The sequence below is a fragment of the Dryobates pubescens genome, chromosome 23, assembly GCF_014839835.1.
Source record: "Dryobates pubescens isolate bDryPub1 chromosome 23, bDryPub1.pri, whole genome shotgun sequence".
Lineage (NCBI taxonomy): Eukaryota > Metazoa > Chordata > Aves > Piciformes > Picidae > Dryobates > Dryobates pubescens.
Genome location: NC_071634.1, coordinates 13,059,015 through 13,084,658, shown reverse-complemented (window position 1 = coordinate 13,084,658; position 25,644 = coordinate 13,059,015). Strand labels below are relative to the sequence as shown.

Sequence of the window (25,644 nt, the reverse complement as noted above, 5' to 3'; positions counted from 1 at the left end):
ACTAGCCGTCTGTACATTACACCTTCTCCATTTTGACTTTACTCAGATTAAAATTCTAAAGCATTATGCATTCGTCTAGAAGTCTATTTTCGTATGCATCTGTCATGGGTTTCACATTTGGTGACTGGTTAGCAGTGTGCTGGCCATCTTTGGTTTGTAGAGGAAATCTTAACCATGAACAATCAAAGGGTGGGGTGGGGGGTGGGGGCTCAAAAGAACTTTTTTTAAACGCTAGCTTTTTACTCAAATCCTTGTACCTATACTACACCACGCCACGTTAAGTAGAAGCACACGTCACAAAATTGCACAGGGATTACAATATTACATCCAGTCTGCATAAAATTGAATTCCACTACTGACCAGGTCACAAAATGGCTGCACTTTCTAGTCTAAAACTAATTTGCATATTGTACACATGTAGGACACTGTTTTGTTTTATTTTCTTTCTTTACTTCAGTCACAATAATGCATGCAAGTTTGGTTTGTCTTTTTTTTTTTTGCTTTTGTGGTTTTTTTTTTTTGTGTGTAACAGATTCTTGTCAATTTGCTCATGCTACCTAGTTGAGAGAGAGAGAGAGAGAGCCTTTGTATTTTTCTCTTTTGAACATCTGCAATAACTCACCTCTTGTTAATTAATAGTTCTAGTGCATGCATATGGTGTATACAGGTAAGTAAACATGCAATATTTTTTTTTTTTCTCCTTTTTCTTCTTCCTTTTTTTTTTTTTCACATTCTAAAACTATGGCAGTTTAGGCCATATTGTGCTGCCTGCATTTAATCTGTAATGCAGTGTGTCTCAAACGTTTCAATCCCGTATTAATAGGTGGCATTACACATAACACCTATATAGCAGCAAAGCTAATACAGCTTGTGATTAAAAATGTTTAAAAATAGCTAATAAATCAGATTATCTTGAGGTATTATTTCTTGCAAGTCAAAATGGAGAGCAAAAAATCAACCCTAATTTTTAGTTCATGTATACACAGAAAATAGCAACAACAATAAAAATAAGCTTTTTTTTTCCTTTTTTTTTTCCTTTTTTTTAAGTTTTTTTTGTAGCAGACATATTCCATCTTCACTATTTTGCTACCTTTGGTAAATTACTGGGGCAGATCTTGAAGTTTAAAAACCCATGTTTAGAAATAAGTGCACGCTTCACCCACGAAATATAGCAGCAGACTGTGTGCCCCTACGCAAAAAACATTCTCATATCTAGTTTTAACTTTACATATAAAAATAACTTGGAGAAAATACAAAAAAACATTTTATTTTAACATGAAAATATCACAAAAATTAGTAAGCCTGAGATGTAGGGTTTTGGTGAAAAACAAGAGGCTTGTAGTGTGTTTTGGCTGCTGATAAAGATGCATGTATTGATAGCTGGGGTGAAAAGCAGAAGAATGCACTTATTTCTTCTGCATGTCAGTATCTTCAAACACAGTAAGCCACATGCACCCTTTCTTTCCTTATGTAGATGCTGGTTCACCATGTTTAATTCCAGCGGAAGTGGATCTGACGTGGGCGGTCAGCCCCCTCCTTTACCAATGGCTTATGGAATTCACGTCCTGCACGAGAGTGGATATTTGCCCAACAAAACTCACAGTAATACTGCAGGCAAGTGACATTGGCACAAAAGAAAGGAGCAAACTTCCCACCGCATCGTGCACCCTGGCATTCGTCACACATCTGGTCATCCAACACATATGGCTTTACCTCCACCTGTTGGAGCGAAGCAGAAACAATGCTACTTAATCTCTCTTCCTGCTTAAAGAGGGCATTCAGGGCTTTCTTTGGTTCAAAAAAAAAATAATACATCAGGCATATTAATGCCTTTATCTAACAAGTCACTTACTACTCTTAATCATTTATCAGCGGCAGATCTACAGAGTAAGTGGAACACTTCACGGCAGAAGTACATTATACATGTAATAAATAGCTGCATCAGAATTTCATTGAATCATAGAATCAATAAGATTGGAAGAGACCTCAAAGACCATCAAGTCCAACCTGTCACCCAAGACCTCATGACTACTAAACCATGGCACCAAGTGCCATGTTCAATCCCCTCTTAAACACCTCCAGGGACGGTGACCCCACCACCTCCCTGGGCAGCCCATTCCAATGGCTAATTTCTTAAGTTTCTTCTGGAAGGATGCTCTTGGCAAATGAGAATATGGAAGGATGGATAGAAAACAAGCTAGGCAAGCCCCAAAATCTCACAAATAATCTCATCAGCTCCTGAATGAACCCCAACATGATGTTCAATCCCATCCTGTTCAGAAAAAGATAAAAACAACAAACAAACAAAAATTACCATACAAGAATGTACCCATTTAGACAGTAACCTTTTAAAAAATAAGTCCCTGCACACTAATTTTGTGTGCAAACTGGAAGTCCTTTCTGCAGTCTGGATTACAGATCTTTCAGCACTTCTTGTTCCCTGTAATTTCACTCCCTGTTTCTACTACATGGTTAAATTTGGAGCTATAGATTTTAGTCATCTGTTACTTTCCCTTTTTGGGGCTTTGAGCTACACAGAAATTTGTATTCAATGCACCTCTGAAAATATTTTTAAAAGACCATTTTGCAGGTCTACATACTGCTAGAAACACCTGTCTCACACAGCTTTTTCGCTCCCAAAGTCATCTGACTGCCAGAGTGGAAAAGTGGCAGGTGTCCAGTGGTGAATTTGCACTATGTCTCTGCACAACTGAACTATTACAGGCTGTGATCAGATGGGAAAGAGGAACTCCATAATAAAAGACAAAATGAGCTGACTCCATCATTAAGGAAAGTCTTCCACATTTTCCTCACTTTTATACATGGTGTTTTCTGCCTTTTGTTGGCAAGAAGAGTTATTCCAGTTCCTACTAAAAATCACTGCTGTAGGAGGTGTTTTATTCTCAGATACCATTACCTGAGAAGAATGCTACATACAGACCTTGACTTCTTGTACTGTGCTCAGACAGAATGCTCTCTCTTCCATTCTGTCTCCAGAAGAAAAAACACGCACATACAGCTACCCACCCCATAGTTTTACAGCAGAATAGTTTTCATGTCCTTAGCTTCAGAAGTAGAGGTCACACTTGCCAGGTTAAATGCATCTATGTTCAAAATGAGAGTAAGACGCCTCCAGTAATTTATATTCAGCACAACCTCTTCTTATTTCACTACAACCTGCCTTATCACAAATTACAATAAAATTTCCAATAAACAGCTACCTCATGCAGTAACTGTGTTCAAGGTTCAAAACTACTGAAAGCATGAAGCAGCACACACTTCAAGCTTCAGTGCATAAATACCAAGATGGGTATGAAGATGATTTCCAAGGTATTAAGAGAAACACTTCGGGGAATGGAAGTATCATGTGCAGTGCATGCAGACTGCTGGCTTATGAAAGCTAAAAACATTTGAAGGAATTGTTTGGATCTGAAATTCCAAACAAGTTTCAAGGAAATGTTTGGAAATGAGCTTTCAGACATGGTAAAACAGGATGAAGAGCACTTCACTGAAGAAAAACATCTGTTCGAGAAGCTAAATATATCTGCACATCAAAAGAAGTGCAGAGAGCTGCAGAGTACTTAGGTAAGGAAGAAGGTAAGATCACAGACAACATTTGTTAAGTGACTGTGACACTAAGATTTCCAATTAAGGTAGGAAAAGGTGTGTACAAAAAAAAATAATGCTATAAATACTTTGAACTAAAGTTCAGAAGGATAGAACAGGTGAACTGCAAAATTTAGCAATGATCAGAGACTTTTACACAGAGAAAACTGGTTATGAAAAGAATGTGAAAGGACAACAGAGCTACAGGAATGAGACATAACTGGTATAGAAAGGCTGTGCTAAGGCAAAGGGTAAGAAAATAGCCTGCCTCCAAGATTTCAGTCAAGGAGGACTCTCTTGCTCAGTTACAAAAATCAGTGGTTTACAGATTTATACAAATTACTTGCTCATCTGTTGACCAGCAGGTAGATTTTGTGGTATTTTCATTTGGGGTTCCATGAGGCCTGTAGCACATTCCCACTGGTTTATTGGAGATTTACTGCCCATCTTCCTTTAAATATTTCATTGTTATATCACACAATAACAAGTTTTACCCCTTTCTCTGCAAACTGCAAGTATGGATATTCAGAAGCCTGCTCAGTATCAAAAGAGCCTTGAAATCTAGTGATCTATCACAGAACAACCCAAACCAACCTACTTGGAAATGCTGCCTTCAAAGGCAGGCTCATGATTTCCTTTCTCTTGTGAGATGGCACTGCCAGTCTACCATTTACTCCACTATTGCAAAGGACACTCCCCTGGGGAAACAAAGGTCAAGACAAAAGTGTCCCATAATTTAAACAGTTCCAGTTCATGTCTCCCACCTTTGAGGCAGAACTCGTTTGGATGGTTGAGGGAGAACTAGTTTGGATGGGACACAACGGTCCACCTCTAATTTTGAAGTTAGATCACTTTACATCCAGAGGCTCCTGAAAGACACTAAGCTATGCTCAATTCTGGAGCCAAATCATCCATTTAGCTTTTCTTTAGAAGGAGTTCTGACCCTTACTCCTATTCGTCCAAATAATCAAAAGTCAGGTGCTTCATAGTTTTGTTTTCCCTGACACAGTTACAGTGTCAGGGTCACTGTTACTCAGATAGCCAAAAGGTAGAGCTATTACTTCAGGCCAGCTGTAAGTCACAAGGACAGCAATCCCACCAGCAAAATGTAGCTGTCACGTCTTAATGTCAAGCCTACACCACAACCCACATCCAGACCTACTCATCCTCTGGAAAGGACCATGTCTGGGGATTTCAGCTCGCTAGGCAACTGGTATCTGCCAGACATGAAAAACTGTATTACTTTGCCTATTTGAAAGGAGAGAAGCACATGCTACCTCCCTACAGCAGGCTTTTGTTAACTGTACTACTTTCTTTTTCCCATGTCTTTGATCTGCAGAGGAGACTGGACCTTGAACTACTTTACTTACTCAACCCTTCTTCCTCTAAGCCTTTTTTTTTCCTCTTCACAAAGAAGAACATCTATTAATACCAGTGACTACCTCTGTGGCTCTTGACATCAAAACCAGTGACACTTAAAACTGACATAATTTAAATACCAGTTCTCTTTGCTACTCTTCTATTTCTAATTAGGAGTAATGAAGTTTGAATAGTCTTCTTAGTAAGTTAGTTTTGCTTTAGCTAGCAGCAACATCTGTAGCAACCAGAAAGGTACATTGGTACATACTGAACAGAAAGGACAAGCCATTTTGTATTTTAGGTTTTAAGCTTGATTGATTTTCTGCAGTGCTGAGCACTGACAATTATGTCTGAAATGGAGGGCAGCTGCAAATGTAAAGCTAATCTGAAACCAATGAATACTAGAGCTGCCTATGAACGACAGAGGAGTTATCAGAGTATTTGGTTTCACTAGAACAAGGGAGAGAAAAAGATTTTCAAGCCCTTTGCCCATACACATTAATGTATGTCCAAGGATCTTTGCATGTTAGGAAGTTCTTTACCATGAGGACAGTAGAATACTGGAAGAGGTGCCGAGGGAGGTGGTTGGGGGCCCATCCCTGAAGATATTCAACGTGAGATTTGAGAGGGCTCTGGGAAACCTGATCTAGTTGAGGACGCTCCTGCTGACTGCAGAGGGGGTTGGACTCGATGACCTTTGGAGGTCCCTTCCAACCCGGGTGATTCTATGATTCTCTGATAATAACAAACTGCTGCTCTGTGGAATACGTGTTGTTTGCTTGGTGGCATTCACGGTCTAACTCTTGAAACTCGTGGAACCACAGCACTACTAATAGTGCCACGAAAGCCAATCAGATGCAATGCCACCACACCCTGAGGAGGTCCTTGCTAGACCACTGCCCTCGTACGCATTGGTTGGCGTTTCTGGGTGACTTACTCGTTTATCAATATCGCCATGCTGAAGTTGAACAAACCGAGCGCTGATGGCAGCAATGTAACTCTGCTGATTGGAAAAAGCAACGCGTCCAGCACCTTTTGGGTATTTCAGCTCAGGGTCAGTATCGATTCCTGCGTAACAAACTCCACCGTACAGACGGTCCATGATCATGGCCAGCTCCACTATTGAGAAACAAAACACTGTGCATTTAAACTGTTCTCACAGCATTGTATAATATGCCTCTATTGGAGGATACTAGGAAGTTAATTTTAGTCATGAATTTTTCAACGGCTGATATGAGAGAAACAACACAAAATAGATCAAATAATCTGTGAAAGACTCGGCAGGTGGATTGTTCACACAGTGGGTATATACACCCAAGGAACGATGGAATTTTATGTCCTTGAAGCCCCTGATAACCTGGAACTGAAATCCCAGGGTGGTTTTCTTCAGGGGATTACAGCAAAAGATTTTTTGGGCAGGCACAGAATGTAAGCTGCATGAAATAGAGCCACATGCTACAAATTCCTTGGTACATACTCTCTGTCTATCCTGATGCCCTATGTCCTACTTGAATATGAAGATGATTTGAAGATGATCTTTTCATCAGCTACACAGATCCTGATTATCTCTAGAGTGCTACACTTAGCATAGACACTGAAGTTCATAGAAACAAACCCCTCAGATTTTACAGATCCAGCATTTTAGCAAACCTCTAGCGATATTTTATACTGAATTCAGTTTTGAAATTCATTTAGGTGAAAAATACTCATTTTTGCAGAATTAGTACCCTCTGTATTAGGTTATAAAGGTGCCATCATTGATGCTCAATAGCTATTTGAAAAATCTCCTTAAGTTTTACTGCTTTTCTGAAGTCAGGATTCTTATTTCACAGTGCTGTAAAAGTTTCATTTTCACATACACAGAGCATTTGAAAGCTAAGCCCAAGAATGTACCCATTAAATTTATCACAGACATCCAGCACAGTAATCTGCAGTATTTGGACTGAATTTAAAGAAAAATTAATCTGCATTTGGAACATGCTGTGTTTATGCTCATTTACACAGCCTGTACTGCAGTCAAAAGTAGTCTTGGAAGTAAAATAGAAAAACATGAGCATTGCAGGTCCAAGATAGAATAAGTATTCTTTATTCACCAAATCTGCACTATTACTTCTTGTTCTCCTACACCTTCCATCTTGAAAGCTCATCTTTCTGTAGAATAAAGTTAATTTCCGCTGTTTAGGGAAGACTAATGAATTCCAGGAGTAGTTCTAATAGAAAATAGTATTTGAACCACTCTGTCTTATGCTTCTGCTTCCAACACTCACTTCAACCTACTTACTAGGTCACCAAAAAATACTGTAAAAGGCCACTGCAGCCAATTTCATCAAGCACACTGTCCAAGCTGCAGAACCATTCTGCAGCTACCGAAACACTGAATTTTTCCTTCATACACTCTGAGAAGAGTCCTGGAATATCTTACAGTGCTGTCCCATACAGACTGTGCTAGCTCTCTGGATATCTTCCTCTTTTCCCCCCTGTTCCTATTCCTTCATCACCTGTGGTTTTGCTCTGTCCATATTAGTTACTGCAACCTCACAGCAGTGGAAGAGTAGCTAATGCACAATGACAAGCAAGTACAAACAGAGCATCATACAGCAGAGAGGTTTTCATAGCAGAATTTTACAAACAAACTCTTTCTGACATAGTTTACACCACAGTTTTGCAAATATGATCAAACACTTTTTGACAGCATTAGATGTGAAGTTTCCAGTAAATCTCAGTGATGAACAGGGATTTATGGCCAGATGAAGAGAGTTACTGGAGACATGTAAGAATACACAGACGTTGTACTGTGGTTGTAACTATCACCAGAGCCTTCTATTTTTACATTTCTGTATCTGTACCTATCCATACATAACTCTGCATGGTTCAAATTGTTTCCAGTAATTGCTTGCTTTCAGTGACAGCCACAGATTATACTCACCAGCTCTTAATGGTCTAGGGACTCCTCCAACAAAAATGGTTTTTCGAGGATCAAGTGGCTGGGACCCATCCATCACAAAGTCACTATCACTTAGATTCCAGGGACGGATCTGAACCTATTAAAGTGGGAAGAGAAACAGCACACTTCTTTAAGTTTCACTGCATCATGGATGTATGTTCATCAGCCTACATAAAATGTCAGTCACAATCCTCTCACTTTAGCACGTCTAGGTGTTCTGCTTTAATCCTATTAATTCGAAACACTACAATTTTAAAGTTATCCAACTGTTCCAGATGTTCAGCTCTGCCAACAGTAGTTTGCTTTTGATTATATTCATCGTCATTGCTTGAAATGCAGCTTTAGACAGATGGCAGCTACAGCCTGCAGGCCATCCACTGTTTACTTACTGGCTTGTCCTTGATAGTAGGACTGGAAACACACAGATAGAGCTTTCCATCTTCTTCAATGCAGGCATCAATCAGGGCCTGAACAGAACTCTCTTCTTGGAACAGGAGGAATGCATAACCTGGAAAAAAACAGCCAAACCACCTGATATTTTGTTTCTTATCTTTACTTTTCTTAACCACCTTTGCCAGTGACTTTTCCAGACAAAGGTGTTTACTTCAAGAGCAAAAAAAAATATTCAAAGTAATTCTTTGTTATTTGTCATCATCTTTAACTATCTACTACCTTGCTATGAACGACAGCAATTCTATCCTTAAAATAATGCTCAAAAAGATACTAATAACCCAATAAAAGGAAACATGTCTGCTCTATCATCCTCTGGAAGTCTAGGCTGAGCATAACTCATTGGCAGCAACAGACATTACACAATGAAAATCCGACTTGGCACAAAGGACTAATCTCTATTCTAGAGATTAGATCAAAGTGCTGTGTTACGTAAGCGACCCAGCAAACATCCCAAACGCTACAAAAATAGGAATTAAAATGCTTATTTACTGCTGCAGTAAAATCAGACAGACAGACAAGCAAAGAACCACACACATTAGAATATTTTAGCAGTTACTGTACAATGAAACATACACAATTTTTTACTTGACAGGTGCTCGACAGCGCAATTAGGGTCGTAGTCTAAAGTGAACTTTAAAAGGACCATAAATCATAGTTTCTTTCCTGAGATTACTTCTAAGTATGGAATTTTCACACAAAGTTACATTTTATGACTTGGATGGAAAAATAAATACTGTAAGCAGCTGCTCTAGAGTGGGCTTGGCAAGAGGGAGTGTGGCTGCTTTACTAAGCCCTTTGGAAATGACCCTGTGTGTCTGAGAGAAGCTAGTTTAACCACTGGCAATTTCTGACTGCAGACAGACAGTGCAGGTCATCAAGGCAAAGATGGTAGCGTGCATTTTGAAGAGCATTAAAGAGTCAGTATGTTAGAAGAACCTAAGATTAGAGAAACAAAGGCACAACTGTTTTTAGATCTATGGGAACAGAAGAAGGATTTAAAGAAAAAGCTGTAAAACCTATGCTGGTCTTTCTAATAGCATTTCCTACCCCTCACAGGAAGGGGACACACAGGGAACACAAGGTTTTACCTGTTCCATACTTTTCTCTACATCTTAGTTTCCAGACAAATGTGCCACAGGGAATCTTTGGGCTTGGGCTGAAGAATTTCCTTGTGAAGTCCATTATTCATTGCTGAACAGTATTTTTTAGCGACAACTTGTTTAGCATAAGATTAATTAGTAATTAAAATCTGTTTTAATGGGATTTCTTCCAGTATTGTCTTAGAATTAAAATCTGTGCATTAGCCATGCAAAACTCACTGAATAAGGGCACATGTAGACTGGCATGGGAGAGACCACACCAACTGTCCTTACTTGCATGGATACCAAGCACACACATTCCTGTTTGAATGGAGAGCTCAGTACAAGAATGATGGGAGGGTAAAAACTGGATTAATCAAAAGGAGAGCTGAATGCACATGATACTAAGGGATCAGACACACACTGAGACTCACAACCAGAAGTAAGTAAAATACTTTGCCAGATGCTGATTTTCCATCAGTGCTTATTCTAAAGCAAATCAATGATATTGCCATACAGCTCCTGATACATAAAGATGGTCATTGTCTCCCCACGGTCTACCACCTGTAAATCTTCAGCTATTAAAAAGAGAAAAAATTCAAATACAAGAACTTGTTGAGGCAACAATAAGGATTTCCTTGAAATAAAAGGAAAGCAATACCAACACTTTATGTTAATATTGCTTTCTCAGCATTGCCTGCAAAACAAGTACTCATGTCTAGGTTCATCCCACTTAATTTTAATCATCAGACAGCTTTGTGTCATAAACTCAGCTGTACTTCTCCTCTGAATAGACAGAGGAAGTTAGGGTATAGTCTGTACTATCAAATTGGTCTGGCTGTAGTTTTGCTCCAGACCAAGAAATTAATTGCTTTTAATTTTTAATGTATTAGGTCAACACTGGAAAGAGAAAGCTCTTCAGATTAAGTTTGAAGAGTCCTGGCTGTATTATCAAATGAAACCTTCTGAGTTTTTGTACATAAAGAACAAATTAAAAGCTAAGCTAATTCTAGGCTAGATTCACACTGGTAGCTAACACGATTTTCTGAGCAAGGTGTAATTTCTTTATTTCACAGTAGGATGGAAGTTTACCAGAAGGAGAAAGGACTTCTGCTGTGCATAGTCTGTAGAAATCAGAGAGCACATTAAGCTCTATCCAACTCCAGTTAACTGTTACTGCTAGTGGCTCAGAGTAGTAAGGAAAATCAGTCCATGCCAGTCAGTATAGCTCTATTTTATTTTGGGGTCAGTCCCTCTACTTTCCCAACAGACTCTTCCCAGACCCTAAACGGCCTCAGTATAGAGCAGATCTTGTCCAAAGAATGCTGTGCCTTAACGTAGATCAGGAGGAATCAGACAAAGGAGCAGCATTTGATGATGGGAATAATTCACCTTTGGGAAGGACATACAACATTTAATCTATTTCTCTTTGAAGAGATCCCATCTTCATATCAGTTAAATTTAATATTTAAAGTAGAAATTGTTCACTTGTTCCATTTAGTCATCTTTGACAGAGAATTAACTGCAAAATACACTTGAAGTGGAAAAAAATACAGGCTGATACAGCTGTAATACAGCTATTAGCCGAGGCACTTTTCAGTAGGAGGGAGGAGGAACTGCTTCAAGATCCAAACAGGAATTCCATATTTCTGTAGTGATTGGGTTTAAGCTCCTGCTGCAGTACAGAGATCCAGTTTATGTCACCACCAGTCAGTGGTGAATGTCACTCAGCTGACTAAGTGGGACATGGAGGTGTCTAACACAATTTATCCTCTGTAAGACTTTGATTCAGCTTCAGCTGGTGCTCCAAAATGGTGTGGGACTTCAACAGGAGCCATGCCACATCTGTGAGACCCACATAGATCTTTCAGATATCCTTGGTTTGGGTAAATGAATCAAGCTTAACTTATGTTACGGTGACCTGAATAGGCCTCTATACTCCACTGACTGTACTGGCCAGATTCCCATTGATTAAAGGGAGCTTAAACACTAATCACACATGAAGACACCTACAGTTACTTGCTCAAATCCAGAGCTCAACCCTACCCAGTATGGTTGACTAAGCTGGCAGCAAGTTAAACAGAACTTGGATGGGCCTGGGTTTTTTTTGCTTCTTAAACTAGAAACAGACCAGCCTAATGGTTTCAGTCAGTTCTAAATCAGCAGTAAAAAACTTTAAGTAAATGAAGCTACTGCATAACTGATGGGATAGAAGGCAAGAGAAATATTCAGACAATTAGAAACGGCTGGGGATACCCTCCTGTTTAAATCAGACCATCCTCTCTTTGAAACCAACTAGAAATAATTCAGAGCACACACAGCACCATTTCTTGAGGAGTTTCATTATCCTAAGTTCCCACCTCAGCAAGTTGCTTTGGACATGTGTACTGTTTCACAAATAAGTGTATTTGCCAACTACATCATAACAGGAGTTACAATAAACAGTGGCAAGTCAGAAAGGAAGGAATTCTCTGTTACAGCTGGCAGATCACTTACAGACTTCCATCTCAATAGAATACTTTTTTCCTTGCTTCAAGACAGGGTTTCCTTATGAGATTTGTGTGACGTTTCTGATATTACTGTTTTCTTTGGGCCTAATTTTGTGGTGAAGCAATGCGAACTGTAATTAGCTAAGCACAAGCAGTTGGTGTTTCTCAGGAGGCAGCCAGCCTTGATGGATCAGGACACTTTTTGTATTTCTTCAAGCAAGGAAGTACTTATTATGAACTTGGCCTTCCCTCAGGGCTTTCTGTAAGCAGAGAGCCTGTAAGGAAGCAAAGCCTGGAAAATGGAACATGACTTAAAAAAAGAAAACCCAAGAAAAGCAATCTGTATCTCTTCACCACACAGAAACCTATTGCATGAAGCAGGCCAGAACTGGGTAATTCCCAGATGCCTTTGGAAAGAAGCACTATGTCCAATCTCTAATGCGACTGAACAAACCAAAATGCACACACTGACTCCATGCAGAGTGACAAAGCAGAAACTGGAGATTAAAAGAACAAAAAAAGAGAACTCCTTGGCCTAACATAGTACACATTGCCCATTTGTTAATTGCTGATCCATCTCAAAGTTTTCTTAGTGTTTAGCCTAACTTCAGCAGTTTCAGATGTTTTCTTAAACACAAATCCTGACTGTACACATGAGAAAAACTTAAGACAGGCAAATTTCTTCTAAATTCTTCCACAAAATAATCATTGGCCATATCTATTGCACTGAAAAGAACAGATACAAACACGGTAATGCTCAGCAGTTGATAGCAAGCTCTATTTCCAGAACATCTACAAAGAGTAACCTACACTGCATTTTTACTGTGTTAGGATACATTACAAGACAATGTGAATAATGTAGTAAACTGAAAACTAGAATAAAGTTTTAAAACTGAAGAACAGTAAGTGGTATTAAATTTCAAGTAAGGATCTGCTAATCATGAGAAATCAACACTGAGTTCACAAGAGTGCCCTGAATTTATTTGATGAACAGCCTGAAATTCTTCTGTTTGTATTCTCTGCTTTTAAGAAGGCCTGCTTGCAATAGAGGTTATTTGTTTACTTATTTATTACTGTGGTAATTATAAATATTCCACCAACACTGAAAAGATTTAGTAAATGAGGAAGTCTGGAAATATATACTTAAAGATGTTCAGATACTGAGAGAGGTCTCCTTGGAAATGAATGTCAGAATCCATTCCCTTTGGGTTAATTACATCTTCCCTCTTCTATCTATTCATCACAGACTCTATGAGATGCATCTTCCTCAAATTGTTCCTCAAGAATTTCTCTTGGTAATTTACAAAGAGAGCTACACTCCATAGGATAATCAAATTTAACTTGACAGTATCTTTGTGTATCTGGCTGAAAATCAAAAAAGCCAAAGTCTTAGAATTTCCATTGTAGTGTTTATAAATACTATTCAAATATTTTCAATTCCATTTCTCACTCATTAAAGGACCCATCTGGGATAATATTTCTGCCTTTCCTTAGCATAAATGGTCAGGTAAATAAATGAAAAATCAAGTATATACAGGCACTATACCTACTTTTATCACTTCCTGCATTCTCTGCTGAATGAATACCCTCTGTCTTGATTCTCCATCTGATTTTTGCTTTTATTTCATAAGTATCAATATGTGATTGTACAAGAACAGAGCTATGCTACATAATTAGTGTACAGAATGGCTTTTCCAACACTTTCTAAGTGACAGCAACACTAGAACTAGTTAAAAAACAGTATTCTATCTTTTATGAAAAGATCATCAGTGCTTCAATTGAAGTTCACATTCTAAAAACTGAAATAAACATAATATTGGTTATCTTGATCAGATACCCAAATGCATCTTCTGGATCCTGCCTGAAACCTCTCGTGAAAATTTTATCTAACATTTAGTCAGTTTTTGAAACTGTGTAGAAATGCAAATACAGAAGTTAGGATTACTGACATTATACAATGCTGATCCAAACCATGGGAAATCAGAATATGAAAGAGCTTCAGAAGGAGTGAGTCCAGCATAGAATGGAGCACAACACTGAAACACCACTCTCAGATTTTAGACATGGTATACAAGGAACCGTGTTTGAACACGCATTAAAATCATAGAATGAAACTGTTCACAGACACTGTAGATTACAACCTTTAGACAAAGATGGGAGATTTGCATTCAGTTCAAAATCTTCCAACTCTCTTACCTTTTGGTGGAAAATAGGACTTGCTTTCTGCTTTGTGAGGCCAGTCTACTACCAAAGGTCCAAATCGTCTGAAGCTAGCAGTAATTTCATCTAAAACCAGGTATAATAGTTGCAATTAAAAGAGATGATATAACTCAGTTGGAAAAGTGCTGTCAAGAAAAGATCTTTGTTTGTAGGAAAGGTTATCATTTCATGGAAATAAAGGAAAAGAATTTCTAACTTTAATAAAGAAACTTAAACTGACACATCTTCCAAAGTGTTAGTATTTACAGACTGTATTTCTGGTGATTTTAAGCTTAGTTTTTTATTGCTTACTAACAAGAGCACTTCAGAAGCACATGGGTGACTAAGGGCAGTGGTGGAAACTGGTGTGGTACTTCCTTACATTCAGAATTTGGTTTAAACACAAATAAAACAATTTACTGTTTAGTCAAGTACAGTTCAGAGCACCACAAGGTGCTCTGCTGCTTGACCTTCTTCTGCCTTAGCTTCTTTGTTTACAAACAGGAATAATATTAACCTTTCTAAATCACTTCTGAGATCTTCAGGTAATAGTAGAGACAGAATTTGAAATTCAATTTTAAAATGGAAGTTTTCTACAAACAGAGAATAAAGCAGGCACAGCCAGAGGACACCATGAAGGGCTCAGATGTATTTGAGGAGGATACACAGGCTAAGCAGGAACACAGATTCCAGGCATCACAAGCAAGCCTACAGCCTGCAAGTGCCGACTCAGAAACAACTGAACCATCGCAAAACCAAAGGAGATAGATGGCATCAAATGATATTAAGCTCAACATATCCCTCAGCTCTCATGACAAAGATATACAGTTGTAGCCTTTTACACCACAACATTCTTTTGATGGGTGGATTATTTCTACTACTTCATTTAGGATTTTTAATACCTTTCTCTTTCTCTCTCCAGGCACCTCACCTTCATCTATGTCTGGTGGAAGACCTCCAACAAACACCTTTCGAGAAAAGCGCTCAATTCGTTCTCCGTTCTGGTGAGCTGAGTAGCAGGTAGGTGAATTCAAGACTCCAACTTGATCACTATGACCATCATCCAGCAAACCATCATCTATTGGGAAGAGGGAAGAACGGCCTTCAAAAGAAAAGATAACAACATACATTAAAACAATTTTGCAGAGGCACACCATTCCGTAATTTCAGGGAATGAGGAAATAGCAGTCTGGAAAGTAAGAACAAAAATACCAAGGTATTAGAAAAATAGGCATTAGGTTAATGGAAAATTAAGAAAATGAAAAATGTATTCAGCTTCAAAAAGGAACCTCAAGATTGCAAGCCAACACTGCTGTAAGAATAATACTTCATAATACATGATATTGTAATTACTCCGCTGCATCCAGCACAACAGCAATTTGTTTATGAAGGGTCTTACTTATGAGCTCACATTAAGGGCTGCTTAAGTGAGTTTCATTAGTTAGTCTTAGGTTTATCTCCAAGTTCAATTGGCAACTTTCATCGCCTGAATGACTTCTGCATGTCTTTAATTGAACAGAGTGAAACCGAAAAAACAGGTATGCAGAAGTTTCACACAAGTATGGTGGCAATGTAAGAACAGATTTTGTTTCTAAGAAAGCAAAAGAGAATTTTAATAAATGTGCAAACTGTAACACTTTTCAAAGTGAGTCACAGAGCTGATTTATTCTTCTCGCTCTCAAATTTACCACAGTTTTGGAGGGAAGCCTTTTGGTGGTTCCTAACATGTAGCAATCTGCAAAAAGGTTATAGATACCCTGGAAGGCAAGCATAGAAACTAAGAAGTTCACAGGATGGCTTGGCAAATGCAAACAAACCAGTCAGAAGAGATGTATAAATGGCAGGAGAGAGTGAAAACATGCTGATTCTGTTCCACTTATTTCCCCTCTATTTCCTATTTACAAATTTTAGAGAACTCCAAACCAAAAAGATTCAGAAGGCCAGGATAAGGATCTTAGCTCATTTAAACTTCTACTGCTGTATATTAGCAACATAAAAATTGATGACAGTTTCAAATTCAGAAGACTGTCTTTTAAGAGCAAAAAGCCTGAAACAAATACCCCACATCACCATTTCTTCTGAAGTCCATTTTTTCCTGTTTCACTCATTTTTAAAAACAATTATTAATTCATTCAACTGCTTTCCAAAAACAAGCAAACAAAATGAAAACCCCTAACCTAGCACACTTATGGAAAGCAAGCTCAATTTACATCTTAAAGAGCCAACTTCTTCCTGCTTCACCCACTGCAAATCCATAGGCAGGAGCAGTAGGTCCCTAACAGCAGAGTCCACTGTTCCTTATGTGTCTACAATTTTTGTCCCTTCTCAGGGAAATACTATCAGGAACACCTAGAATCATAGAATTATTTTGGTTCATAAGGATCACAAATAAAAAGCAGGACCACAAGACTGTACTTAAATAAGAACCACTGGAATACCACCTCTGGGGTGGCATTTCACATTTATGTCTTAAATAGGCACCTGATGGAGAGGAGTACAGCAAATGCAGAAAGCTGCAGCAGGCTCCTTTTTTCCATTAAGAATGGAGATATTTGTGTTTGGGAATATGACTAGTAGGGAGCAAGTGATGGCACCCTTGACTGCTATCATCAGGATGCATTTAATAGCTACGTCAGAGATCAGCAGGGTGCCTTTAAAAGTGGAAGCATGTAGCTGGTGCTCAGCGAGGAAGACAAGTGAGGAAGTAAGGGAAGAAACTTAAGGTTAATGCAGTTGGAAGAAGCAGCCAGGCAGATTCTTACTGGTAAGATTTGGTTACAGGATTGAGAAAGGGGGATGTAACAACTGATTTCTGAATTACTGATGTGGATGATGGAGATGTTACCGTAGTGACAGTGAAAGGTAAAAGTGGCTAAAGGAAAAAATAGGACCCAAATTGGAGGAACTTGCAGGAGACTGCAGAACTGGGGATTTTAAGAATTTTCACTAATATATGAGTTATTCATAACATCTTAAATCCAAAATGACTGTAATTCAGCTGGGTTATCTCTCTAAAAAGCACAGAGAATTGCTCTTTACCTCTGCAAGTCTCTACGCTGAGACTTCAAAAGACACACAAAGAAAATTTTGCTTCTGTATTTCTCTGAAAGTACTTCTGAGACAATGTCAATTTACAATATACACAATAATACAGGGCAGAAAAAATAGTAAAATACTTAGCCTCAGAATATTTTTTTCTACCAACAAACCCATGTTAAAATCTAAGAACAACAAGAATCTAAGGCTATCTTCCCAGTACAAATGAAACTACCAGATCATGTTCCAAAGTGATACTGGAGAGATCAGTTTTACTTTAATATGGGTAAAGGTTTGCTAAAAGCATGGTAGCTCCTCAGAGAGCTGTGATGACACAGAGGAATTGGGTTTACACAATTAGAGTTACATGTTCTGTATGATGCCTAATAATTTCCTCTCCCTTCTCTTTGCTTTTAAATGTCTCTCAGATGAAAAGAGCAAAAAGCCAATTTGCTAGGCTTTTCCGTTTCTCAGGATGACTGTGAATGAAGGATAAGTAATTTTGAACACTTGCTTCTTTTTGTTTTATGACATTGAAAAGAACTAAGTACAATCTGCCAGGAATCATCACAACACGACTGTACTGTTGCAAAGACAGACCACGACACGGATCAGCATTCTTCTCTATATTAGGGCTACCAAGCAGTCAGTCATGCATGAACACAGAGATCAAGAGAGACACAGGATCTTATGTGTATGTTGTGAATACTGGAAGCTATAGAAGATCTTGATGTTTTTGCTGCACGCTTCACACAGTCTCTGTAACAACAGCAGGTCACATCCTCACAGTTGAATCAGTTTAGCTTTTCCAAGATCAGTGAGCATATATTGACTTGTACTAGGAAAATCTCTTTGCTGTTTCTAAGAGTTTTCTACTAGATTTTTTGCTAAGTATATGAAAGGCTTTTAGTTTTCACGCTGTACACTACCTCTGCTATAGAAGCAAGGAAAGATGAGTTAGAACAACTAGCAAACTCTATACTTTTAAAGGGGGCAACAACTGCAAGCAGTAGCCATTAGCATTAACTAAATTATGATTAGAACTACAGTGCTTTAACTGATTGAAGGATTTATAATTAAAACCCTAAAAAGAGATCAATGATCACAACAATCCAGACTGCACCCCTCCTTCCCTCCATCTTCCCCAAACTAAGATAACATGCAGATAAGCATTTATAATCAACAGTCTGGATTAATTAATCGTAATGATCAGTAACAGCTCAATCAGCATTAATAGTACTGTAACAAACAGAAGTGAATTACCTCGTCTTCGACCATAACTCCTCGCTGCATGCAAACAAAGGACAAATTGTAAAATGTCAAGCAACTATGTTGTGCCCACATATGAAAATATTTAAGATACAAAGAACTATGTGGGTAAGAGGTAAGTAAAAATCTGCATCGCACTCGTTACTGATAACTGTGCAAGAGAATGCATGAAACTGAAGTCTTGCTTAAACACCATACCACTTTACTGCTAAATTCAGCTGCAAAGAACATACTTCAAAATACTTCAACCCTTCTTTTTGACTTGGTTTAACTTCACATTGATTATGGATACATAAACTATGGTAACTTTTGCATTCACCCTCACAAATGTGGTTCGTATCTTACACAAGTGTCTATCTAAGACACAGGGAACTCAAACTGTCAAAAGGAAAATATTACTTTAAAAAGCATGCAGCAAGCATAAAATTAATCCCAGAAACATCCTGGTCCGTGGAACAGTTTGTACAGTCCTTTGCAGTGACAATACAAATGCTATAAGCTGTGACCTTCTTTTTCCATGAAAAGACCTAGCAGAAAATTAACCGCAAGGTTTTGTTTGAAACAAAAGACTCCTTGTGGCAGCAAACAAAATCAGGGCACAAGTCACAAGAAATAGCATTGTATCAAAAAACACTGCACAAAGGCAAAGCAACGATTTCTGACAGACTGCAAGTAAATCCAAGATTTTCCTAACTTCTGAGTTTTGCAAGATTCTTAAAGAGATCATGCTTATAGCCACAGTTCAGAAGACCATACCGACTGCTGCTCTGCCTGAAGGCTGGGAAACTCAAAATAGACAGATTACTAATACAAAAGCTATTAAGCTGTGTGCAATTTCTTAGTTACATTTACACAGAGTATTTTCTATCTATTACATCAACTTAGTATCTGAGGAAGATGACTTTCATAATTACAGCACTGAAGTTAGCTATCCAAATGGAAAGTATTATTATTAATCATAAAGTTCTTTATGATTATTATTAATCATAAAGATTGCTGTGTCTCAGCATTATTAATTTCACTAGGACTCCACACACACATCTCTCCTAAATAGCAATGTGGTTCTGGGACGTTGAAATATGTACAACCTTACACACCCAGTGACGCATAAACGTCTTTCACCATTCCATTCTCACATTATTAAACCTTTATATCCTGGTGCCTCCCATTTGCATGGGATTTTTCAAAGGTTTTAGTGAATAATTTTTTAGAATTTGTTGTCTTGATCTCTTCCTACTAGGAATTCAAGTGGATTGCTTATGGGATTCTGAAAAACTCTCTCATTTTTTCCCTCCCTTAAACTGTTCACTTTTTTACATGGCAGCCATCAGATTCCTACCCAACTTGCATTGAACTCGCTTCAAATTTTGTTTTATTTCATCTGAAAGAATTACTACTGATGAGGACAATCCTTTGCTTAATGTTTTTTGGATTATCCAACTTCCTGCTAGTAGGACAAAGCAGAAACCCTCACTTTTCAAAACGAGAGCTGGATATCTAGCCAAGTGGAAACACCTAAATTCAGCCTGTTAAAATGAAATCCACAAAACAGTATGTATTCCTCTGTGCTATTAGTCTCTCAGTAGTTGCTGAACTTGCTTTCCTGTGAAGTCAGGCACTTGCAAGACATGCAGTTCTCTGTCAGTATTGTGACATGTACAAATCTCCTCTGACTCTTGGCCAGTGACTCCCACATAGCATTAGCAGTAGCGTCACTAAGCCCTTGTCTAACACTGTCCACCTTGTCGTTCTCTTCCCCAAATAAATCTAGAGTAACCAGGAAAACTTCAAGTGCAGCACATCCATAGCAATGACTTCAGTGCCATGTTCTCTTTCAAAGACCAATATATACATATATATTAAAGATAATCCTTTGATACAAGTCTCAGTAGTATTTACCCTCTTCTGACCAAACCAGGTCAAGCTTTTTTCTTGTATTTTCATAGTTAAGACAAGTCGATATACACAAAAACATTATTTGTCAGTAACATCTCTGATTCAATGACCAAACAATGACAGTGAAGTAATGAAGGCTTTTTCTTTACTACTCACTTGTCATTTAAAGAAATCCATAAACAATTACAGCAAAAAATTCCCAAGAGTCTAAGCTAAAAGAGGTAGGTGTTTAATTCCCATTTTACTCTACTGTATTTGGGTGCCTAAATTATATGAAGATTTCTTTAGAAATCTCATCTTTATAGATTTTAAAGCTGAAAGAAATCATTACAACCATTCAGGTTTGGCATGAATAACAGACTACAGAAACTCATTTGGCAATTCCTATAAAGGAAGTTTCGTAATTTCTGTTTGAAGTATAACCTCTTTTTCACTTGTGAGATGGAAAGTCTAATGCTTCCCTGCTAGACTAATAAAGTAAAAATTCAATGCACTGAAACTGTGAAAGGGAAGAACCCTATAATTGGGCAAAAACCACCCTGCACCCCAATAATTGGGACTCTTGCATCACTACTTGCTATAAAAAGGTTCTAAATCGACTCGAACTCAGGTAAACCCATTCCAAAGTATCTCTTTTTTGACTTTTGAGAGATAACAGTCATTAAAAATGCATTGCTTTTTTCCTAGCTTGAGCTGAAACAGATATATAATTTATTAAAACACATTAATCATCTTTCCTTCGGTTAATTTCATCAATTTAAATAAGGAAAACTGTAAATATTAATATTAGTTACAGTTCAGTAAGTACTCCTTAAATGAGCTGGAAAACATCTATCATTTAAGAATTAAAAATAGCTACAGTTAAGTTTGATCTAGAAGTGCTCAGTTTTAAAAGGGTTGAGGAGTTCCAGCCTGGCTCATGCCAGAATGTTATTAGGATCTAGACATACCAGTCCACTAAAATCAAGCCAAGTGAAATCCAGTGAGGATCAAGATCTAGTGTTAATTATTAATGCACACACAGGTGGGTCCAGGATCCTTACAAATGTCAGTGCTTTACTTTAACAAAGGTCTAGTATTCCTGCTCCTCCTTGTAGTGACTACAACTGATAATTAAGACACAAACATATGTCTGTGGATTACTAACTCTCCTCTTTCCTATTCTTCCCTCCAACCAACCACAGAGATACAGGAAATATTGAATCCACTTAAGCGGAGAAGGAAACTCAAGTCTACAACTTCATTAGCCAGCATTCAACCTGTTCAGTTTTGATTACTGCAACTTTGGAGGAAACCCCTCAGTTCCTGCTAAGAAAGGTCATGCAGAGTCTGAGCAGCTGGAGCTTCCCAGAACCTGCTCTCAGTGCTCCTGGTTCTTTGTCTGTAAGGAGCTGCAGTTCAGACACTCCAGCCTGAGATGCCTGTGAACCATATATATGATTGCACTGGACTGCCCTGATGGCATCAGACAATCCAGGTACACAGCAGAAAATTTAAGGCTCTGAATTAAATGCTAAAGGGCATACCTAAAAATCAGGTGTTGCAGCACCTGTCTTTTAGATACTCAAACTGTTATTTTTATCTCTCCTAGTGAAGGTTGGAAAGAATATTACAGCTTTTAAAGAGGACAGGAGTTACATTAAGTGCTAGCTTCCAACTACAGTACAAACCCCACCAGCTTCAGTAACAGATACATTTTTCAGTGCATATTCTAGCTCTGTGGTAAGGTGGTTGGGATAGACTGGTACCACTGAGAAGCATCTTTACAATGTCCATGATAACAGCAAAAATTTTCCCCCCCTAGATATTCCGCAGAGTAACAATGCTTCCCACACGCTCTTTTAGCACACAAAACTACAATAAGAGAAACTCCCCACTCTAAGTAATAAAGAAAACAACATTGTAATAATTTCTTACACTGATTGCATTGAAATACATCACAATTGCTCATAAAATGGATTAGTTTTTAAAACCTTTCCATCTAACACTTCATCATGAATCAGCAGATCATGACCACTGCACATATACTACCTGAACAAAGCAGCTTGCAGAATAGGTCTTACAGTTGCAGTTAAATACAGGAAGTTAACTGTCTTAAATGTTGTGACATCAAGCACATCAATATTCAAGGTACGGGAACCAAGATTACGGCCTGTTAGGACTAATGACTAATTTCATGTCAACAGGTGAGTAGCTATTTTCACTTCTCAAAACACTCCATTATCTTAAAGAACAATTCAATCAATATCAAATGAGCCAATCCTTCACATGTCCGTTGTGCAATACTTTCCTTAACTGGAACCAGCTATTTCCTTAAAAATTTAAACTCAGTGCTACACAAGTTAAGTTAGATACTTTGTATTTTATATCCAGTTGCACAAGTGTAAATGACTGTGCATAGTAAGGCAATAAAAAAAACAGAGCTCCCCAGAACCACAAACCTGAAGTAACTATTCTGCTTGTGTTTTTCTGTAGTTAGGTCTTTACTGGTAATGTTTAGAACTATCAAGTCAATGACAAAAGTGTTCTTGCTTCATGTAGAACAGCTTCTAATCTAGAGAAGTTGTAATTTTTCTCAGTGTAGAAAACATTTGTGTGCAAACCCCCTGATTTATTATTGACTTAGATGGATTACCAAGCTCTGCTTCCTTCTTTAGCCTTGAACAAAGGCTAAAGTTCATGCCTTCACTGAGTAGCAGATGTTCATGAAGTTTGACCTACTGGGAGAGGAACGTGAACATGAACTCTAACTTCAGCATATTTTGCAGTTGAAAACATATTTGCCAAAGCCAGTTCCAAAAACGCCACCAAAAAAAAGAAATGGTATTTCACATAAGTGTAAAATAAAGTCTATAGTTCACCTTTCATTTATACAAGATAGAAAACCATGCCTCTGTCTTTATTTTTTTTTTTCTGGCTGTCTTACTTTTCTAAATTCCTGTTTCCATATAACAGATGTCATGTTCTTAGGAGTACATACTACTGGTTTGCTTGAGAACAACAACAACAAAAAAGAACAGGGCATTGTTATGAGCATTTCAGATTTCACATAAGCTAGATATAATGAAAGGCTGTTGCAAGATTAGCTCTTGCCATTCAACTCTGAAAAATGGCAACAGTCCCATCAGTGTTGAAGACTGGAGGCAAGTAATTCAATAACAGAATATAATAGTATAATTTTATACCAACATGTCAGATTTAAGCTAAGCTAGAGATAATTAGAAACTGTTAGAAGATTAGCACTTACCATTTAACATCAGAAGATTGTCAGTCCCTGGATGTGGATAACTCAAGCGACCTTAAGAGAAAACAAAAAAACCCCAAAGAACAAAAGAGATGCAGAGGGTTTAGCTATTATGCTAGAAAAAGTTTTGAAAATTCCCTGCTTAGAATTTAAACTATATTTCCAGTTTTCCTAAGGGAAATAAAGAGCTAATATTTAACTCCAAGCACATTAACCAACAATACCCTTGACCCAAGTTAAAGCTGACAAGAACAGACTTCTTAACCTTAATTCTCTGGTCATAAGATCTGCAATGTGCTTTGGGATCAGCTCCAATAGGATAAAGCCACTTTTTGTTTCATGACACCCAGAAATAGTGCTGACTACTTTAGTCTTCTCCTCCACAGTGACTGTGAATAACTGTACTATGCACATTGCTTAACAGAGTGGCACTTCTACAGTTTACTGCTTCTCTACTGAATCCATTTCAAAAACATCACGTTATTAGGCATTAAGGCATTAAAATTTTATCAAGCAGTTTATGACTCTATCTTGCTGTATTACATACAATCACTATATGCAATAGTCCTTAGTAAGTCTGGCAAAACTAGAGGACTGGTTTATCTACAGAATTAACAAAATTCAGTGTTTTATATAGACAAAAAATTACTTGAAACACCTTGTATCCTGACATGAAAATTTTTCAAGTGCTCTATTTTACTACACTGCTGAAAGTCAGACTTTAATAGTTAAATGAATGGTTTAAAATACACAACTGAAGTGTCTATTCACTACAAATTGCTTTTTATTAAAGGAGGCATTTTCTGTTTACAGGAAGCTGCAAACATACCAGTAGTGCACACTGACCTAGAGAGACATGTACAATAGCTGCTGTGTTTGGAAGAAGTGTGCTTTAATGTGCAAAAAAATACATTTCCATCCATCTTGCTATTCAAACATACTTGCTTGCTTATAATCTGTAAGCATGTATTTAAAAAATACTGTAACATAAACATTTTAATCTTTTGAAGAGAAACAAGATTGTTTCTGAGGGAATAAAGGAGAATCCACTCAGGTTTAACGGGCAATAGACATGCAGATGGCTTGCAAGATATAAGTATTAATAAGACACTGTTGTACCCTAATAAGGCTTACTCTTTCTAAAAAGAAACAGAAGGGAAGTAAAAGAGGGGAGGGGGGAAAGAAAACTAAATCAGCAATCCACATAGTAAGGTTGCTTAACCATTCCTGTCACACATTGCAGATATTTTTTCCTTTCTGCTCTTGGTAAACCCATGCAATAGCAGCAAGACTGGAAATTTCTCACAATAGTAGTTGTGTCCCAAGGGAACATTTTGAGTTAAATACCACCACCTCTTTCTTTTTCTTTCTGAAAATCTCCAAGTAATAGGGTTTAAGTTTTGCTCTTCACCTTTAAGAAACCAACATGGTAATTTTCAACCCAAAAATGTAGAAAAAGATATACATTATGAACTCTTACACTCAAAACAGCGAGATTAAGGTCATTTAGGGTATTTTATTCAGCCTTATGATTTACAGGCATTGTGGCACAGAGATTTTTGTACAGCCACGTACTATTTATCATCCCACAAATATCATTATTATAAGAATGGATGGTATCAGAACACCTGCAGATTAAGTAGAAACTATTTCCTCTTCTGGAATTGGAAAGTGTGGACAAAGTGGTGAAAGGCAAGGGCAGCCTCCTGGAAAAGGACAGATTAATGCCACTACAGAGAAAGAGGTCACATTCAAAGTGTAGGAGGAAAGAAAAAGCCCACCAGGGTCAACATCTGCTGAGAAAAACTGTCTTGCAAGATAGTAAACTCTAGATTTACAGCTCTGGTTTTGCAGTCTTTTGCTTCCCCCCCCGCCAATAGTTTCAAAAATCTGAAACACAGGTACCAAACTAAAAAAAGTTGAAATCATAAACCCTTCTTTTATATATATATATATATATATATATATATATATATATATATATATATATATATATATATATAAAATACTCATTAAGTGGTGGGGAGAGAGTGCCCTAGAGAGCTAGGCCTACTACTGCAGGTTTAAACT

At 37.8% G+C, this 25,644-nt stretch overlaps 1 protein-coding gene across 2 annotated transcripts in view; it reads right to left on the bottom strand.

Moving 5' to 3' along the window:
- Positions 1-571: 571 nt before the first annotated feature.
- Positions 572-25,644, bottom strand: part of CPEB2 (cytoplasmic polyadenylation element binding protein 2) — a 46,492-nt gene continuing 21,419 nt past the window's right edge. Inside the window, exons 4-11 of one of the 2 annotated variants that reach the window (XM_054172144.1) lie at positions 23,578-23,628; positions 18,429-18,452; positions 15,061-15,231; positions 14,127-14,216; positions 8,299-8,417; positions 7,892-8,006; positions 5,903-6,084; positions 572-1,719 (exon numbers count right to left, since the gene is read on the bottom strand). In XM_054172144.1, coding sequence (XP_054028119.1) covers positions 1,492-1,719; positions 5,903-6,084; positions 7,892-8,006; positions 8,299-8,417; positions 14,127-14,216; positions 15,061-15,231; positions 18,429-18,452; positions 23,578-23,628 — 980 coding nt within the window. In that variant the 3' untranslated portion in view covers positions 572-1,491. The remainder of the gene's footprint in view (positions 1,720-5,902; positions 6,085-7,891; positions 8,007-8,298; positions 8,418-14,126; positions 14,217-15,060; positions 15,232-18,428; positions 18,453-23,577; positions 23,629-25,644) is intronic. The other variant, XM_054172145.1, reaches the window with a different exon arrangement.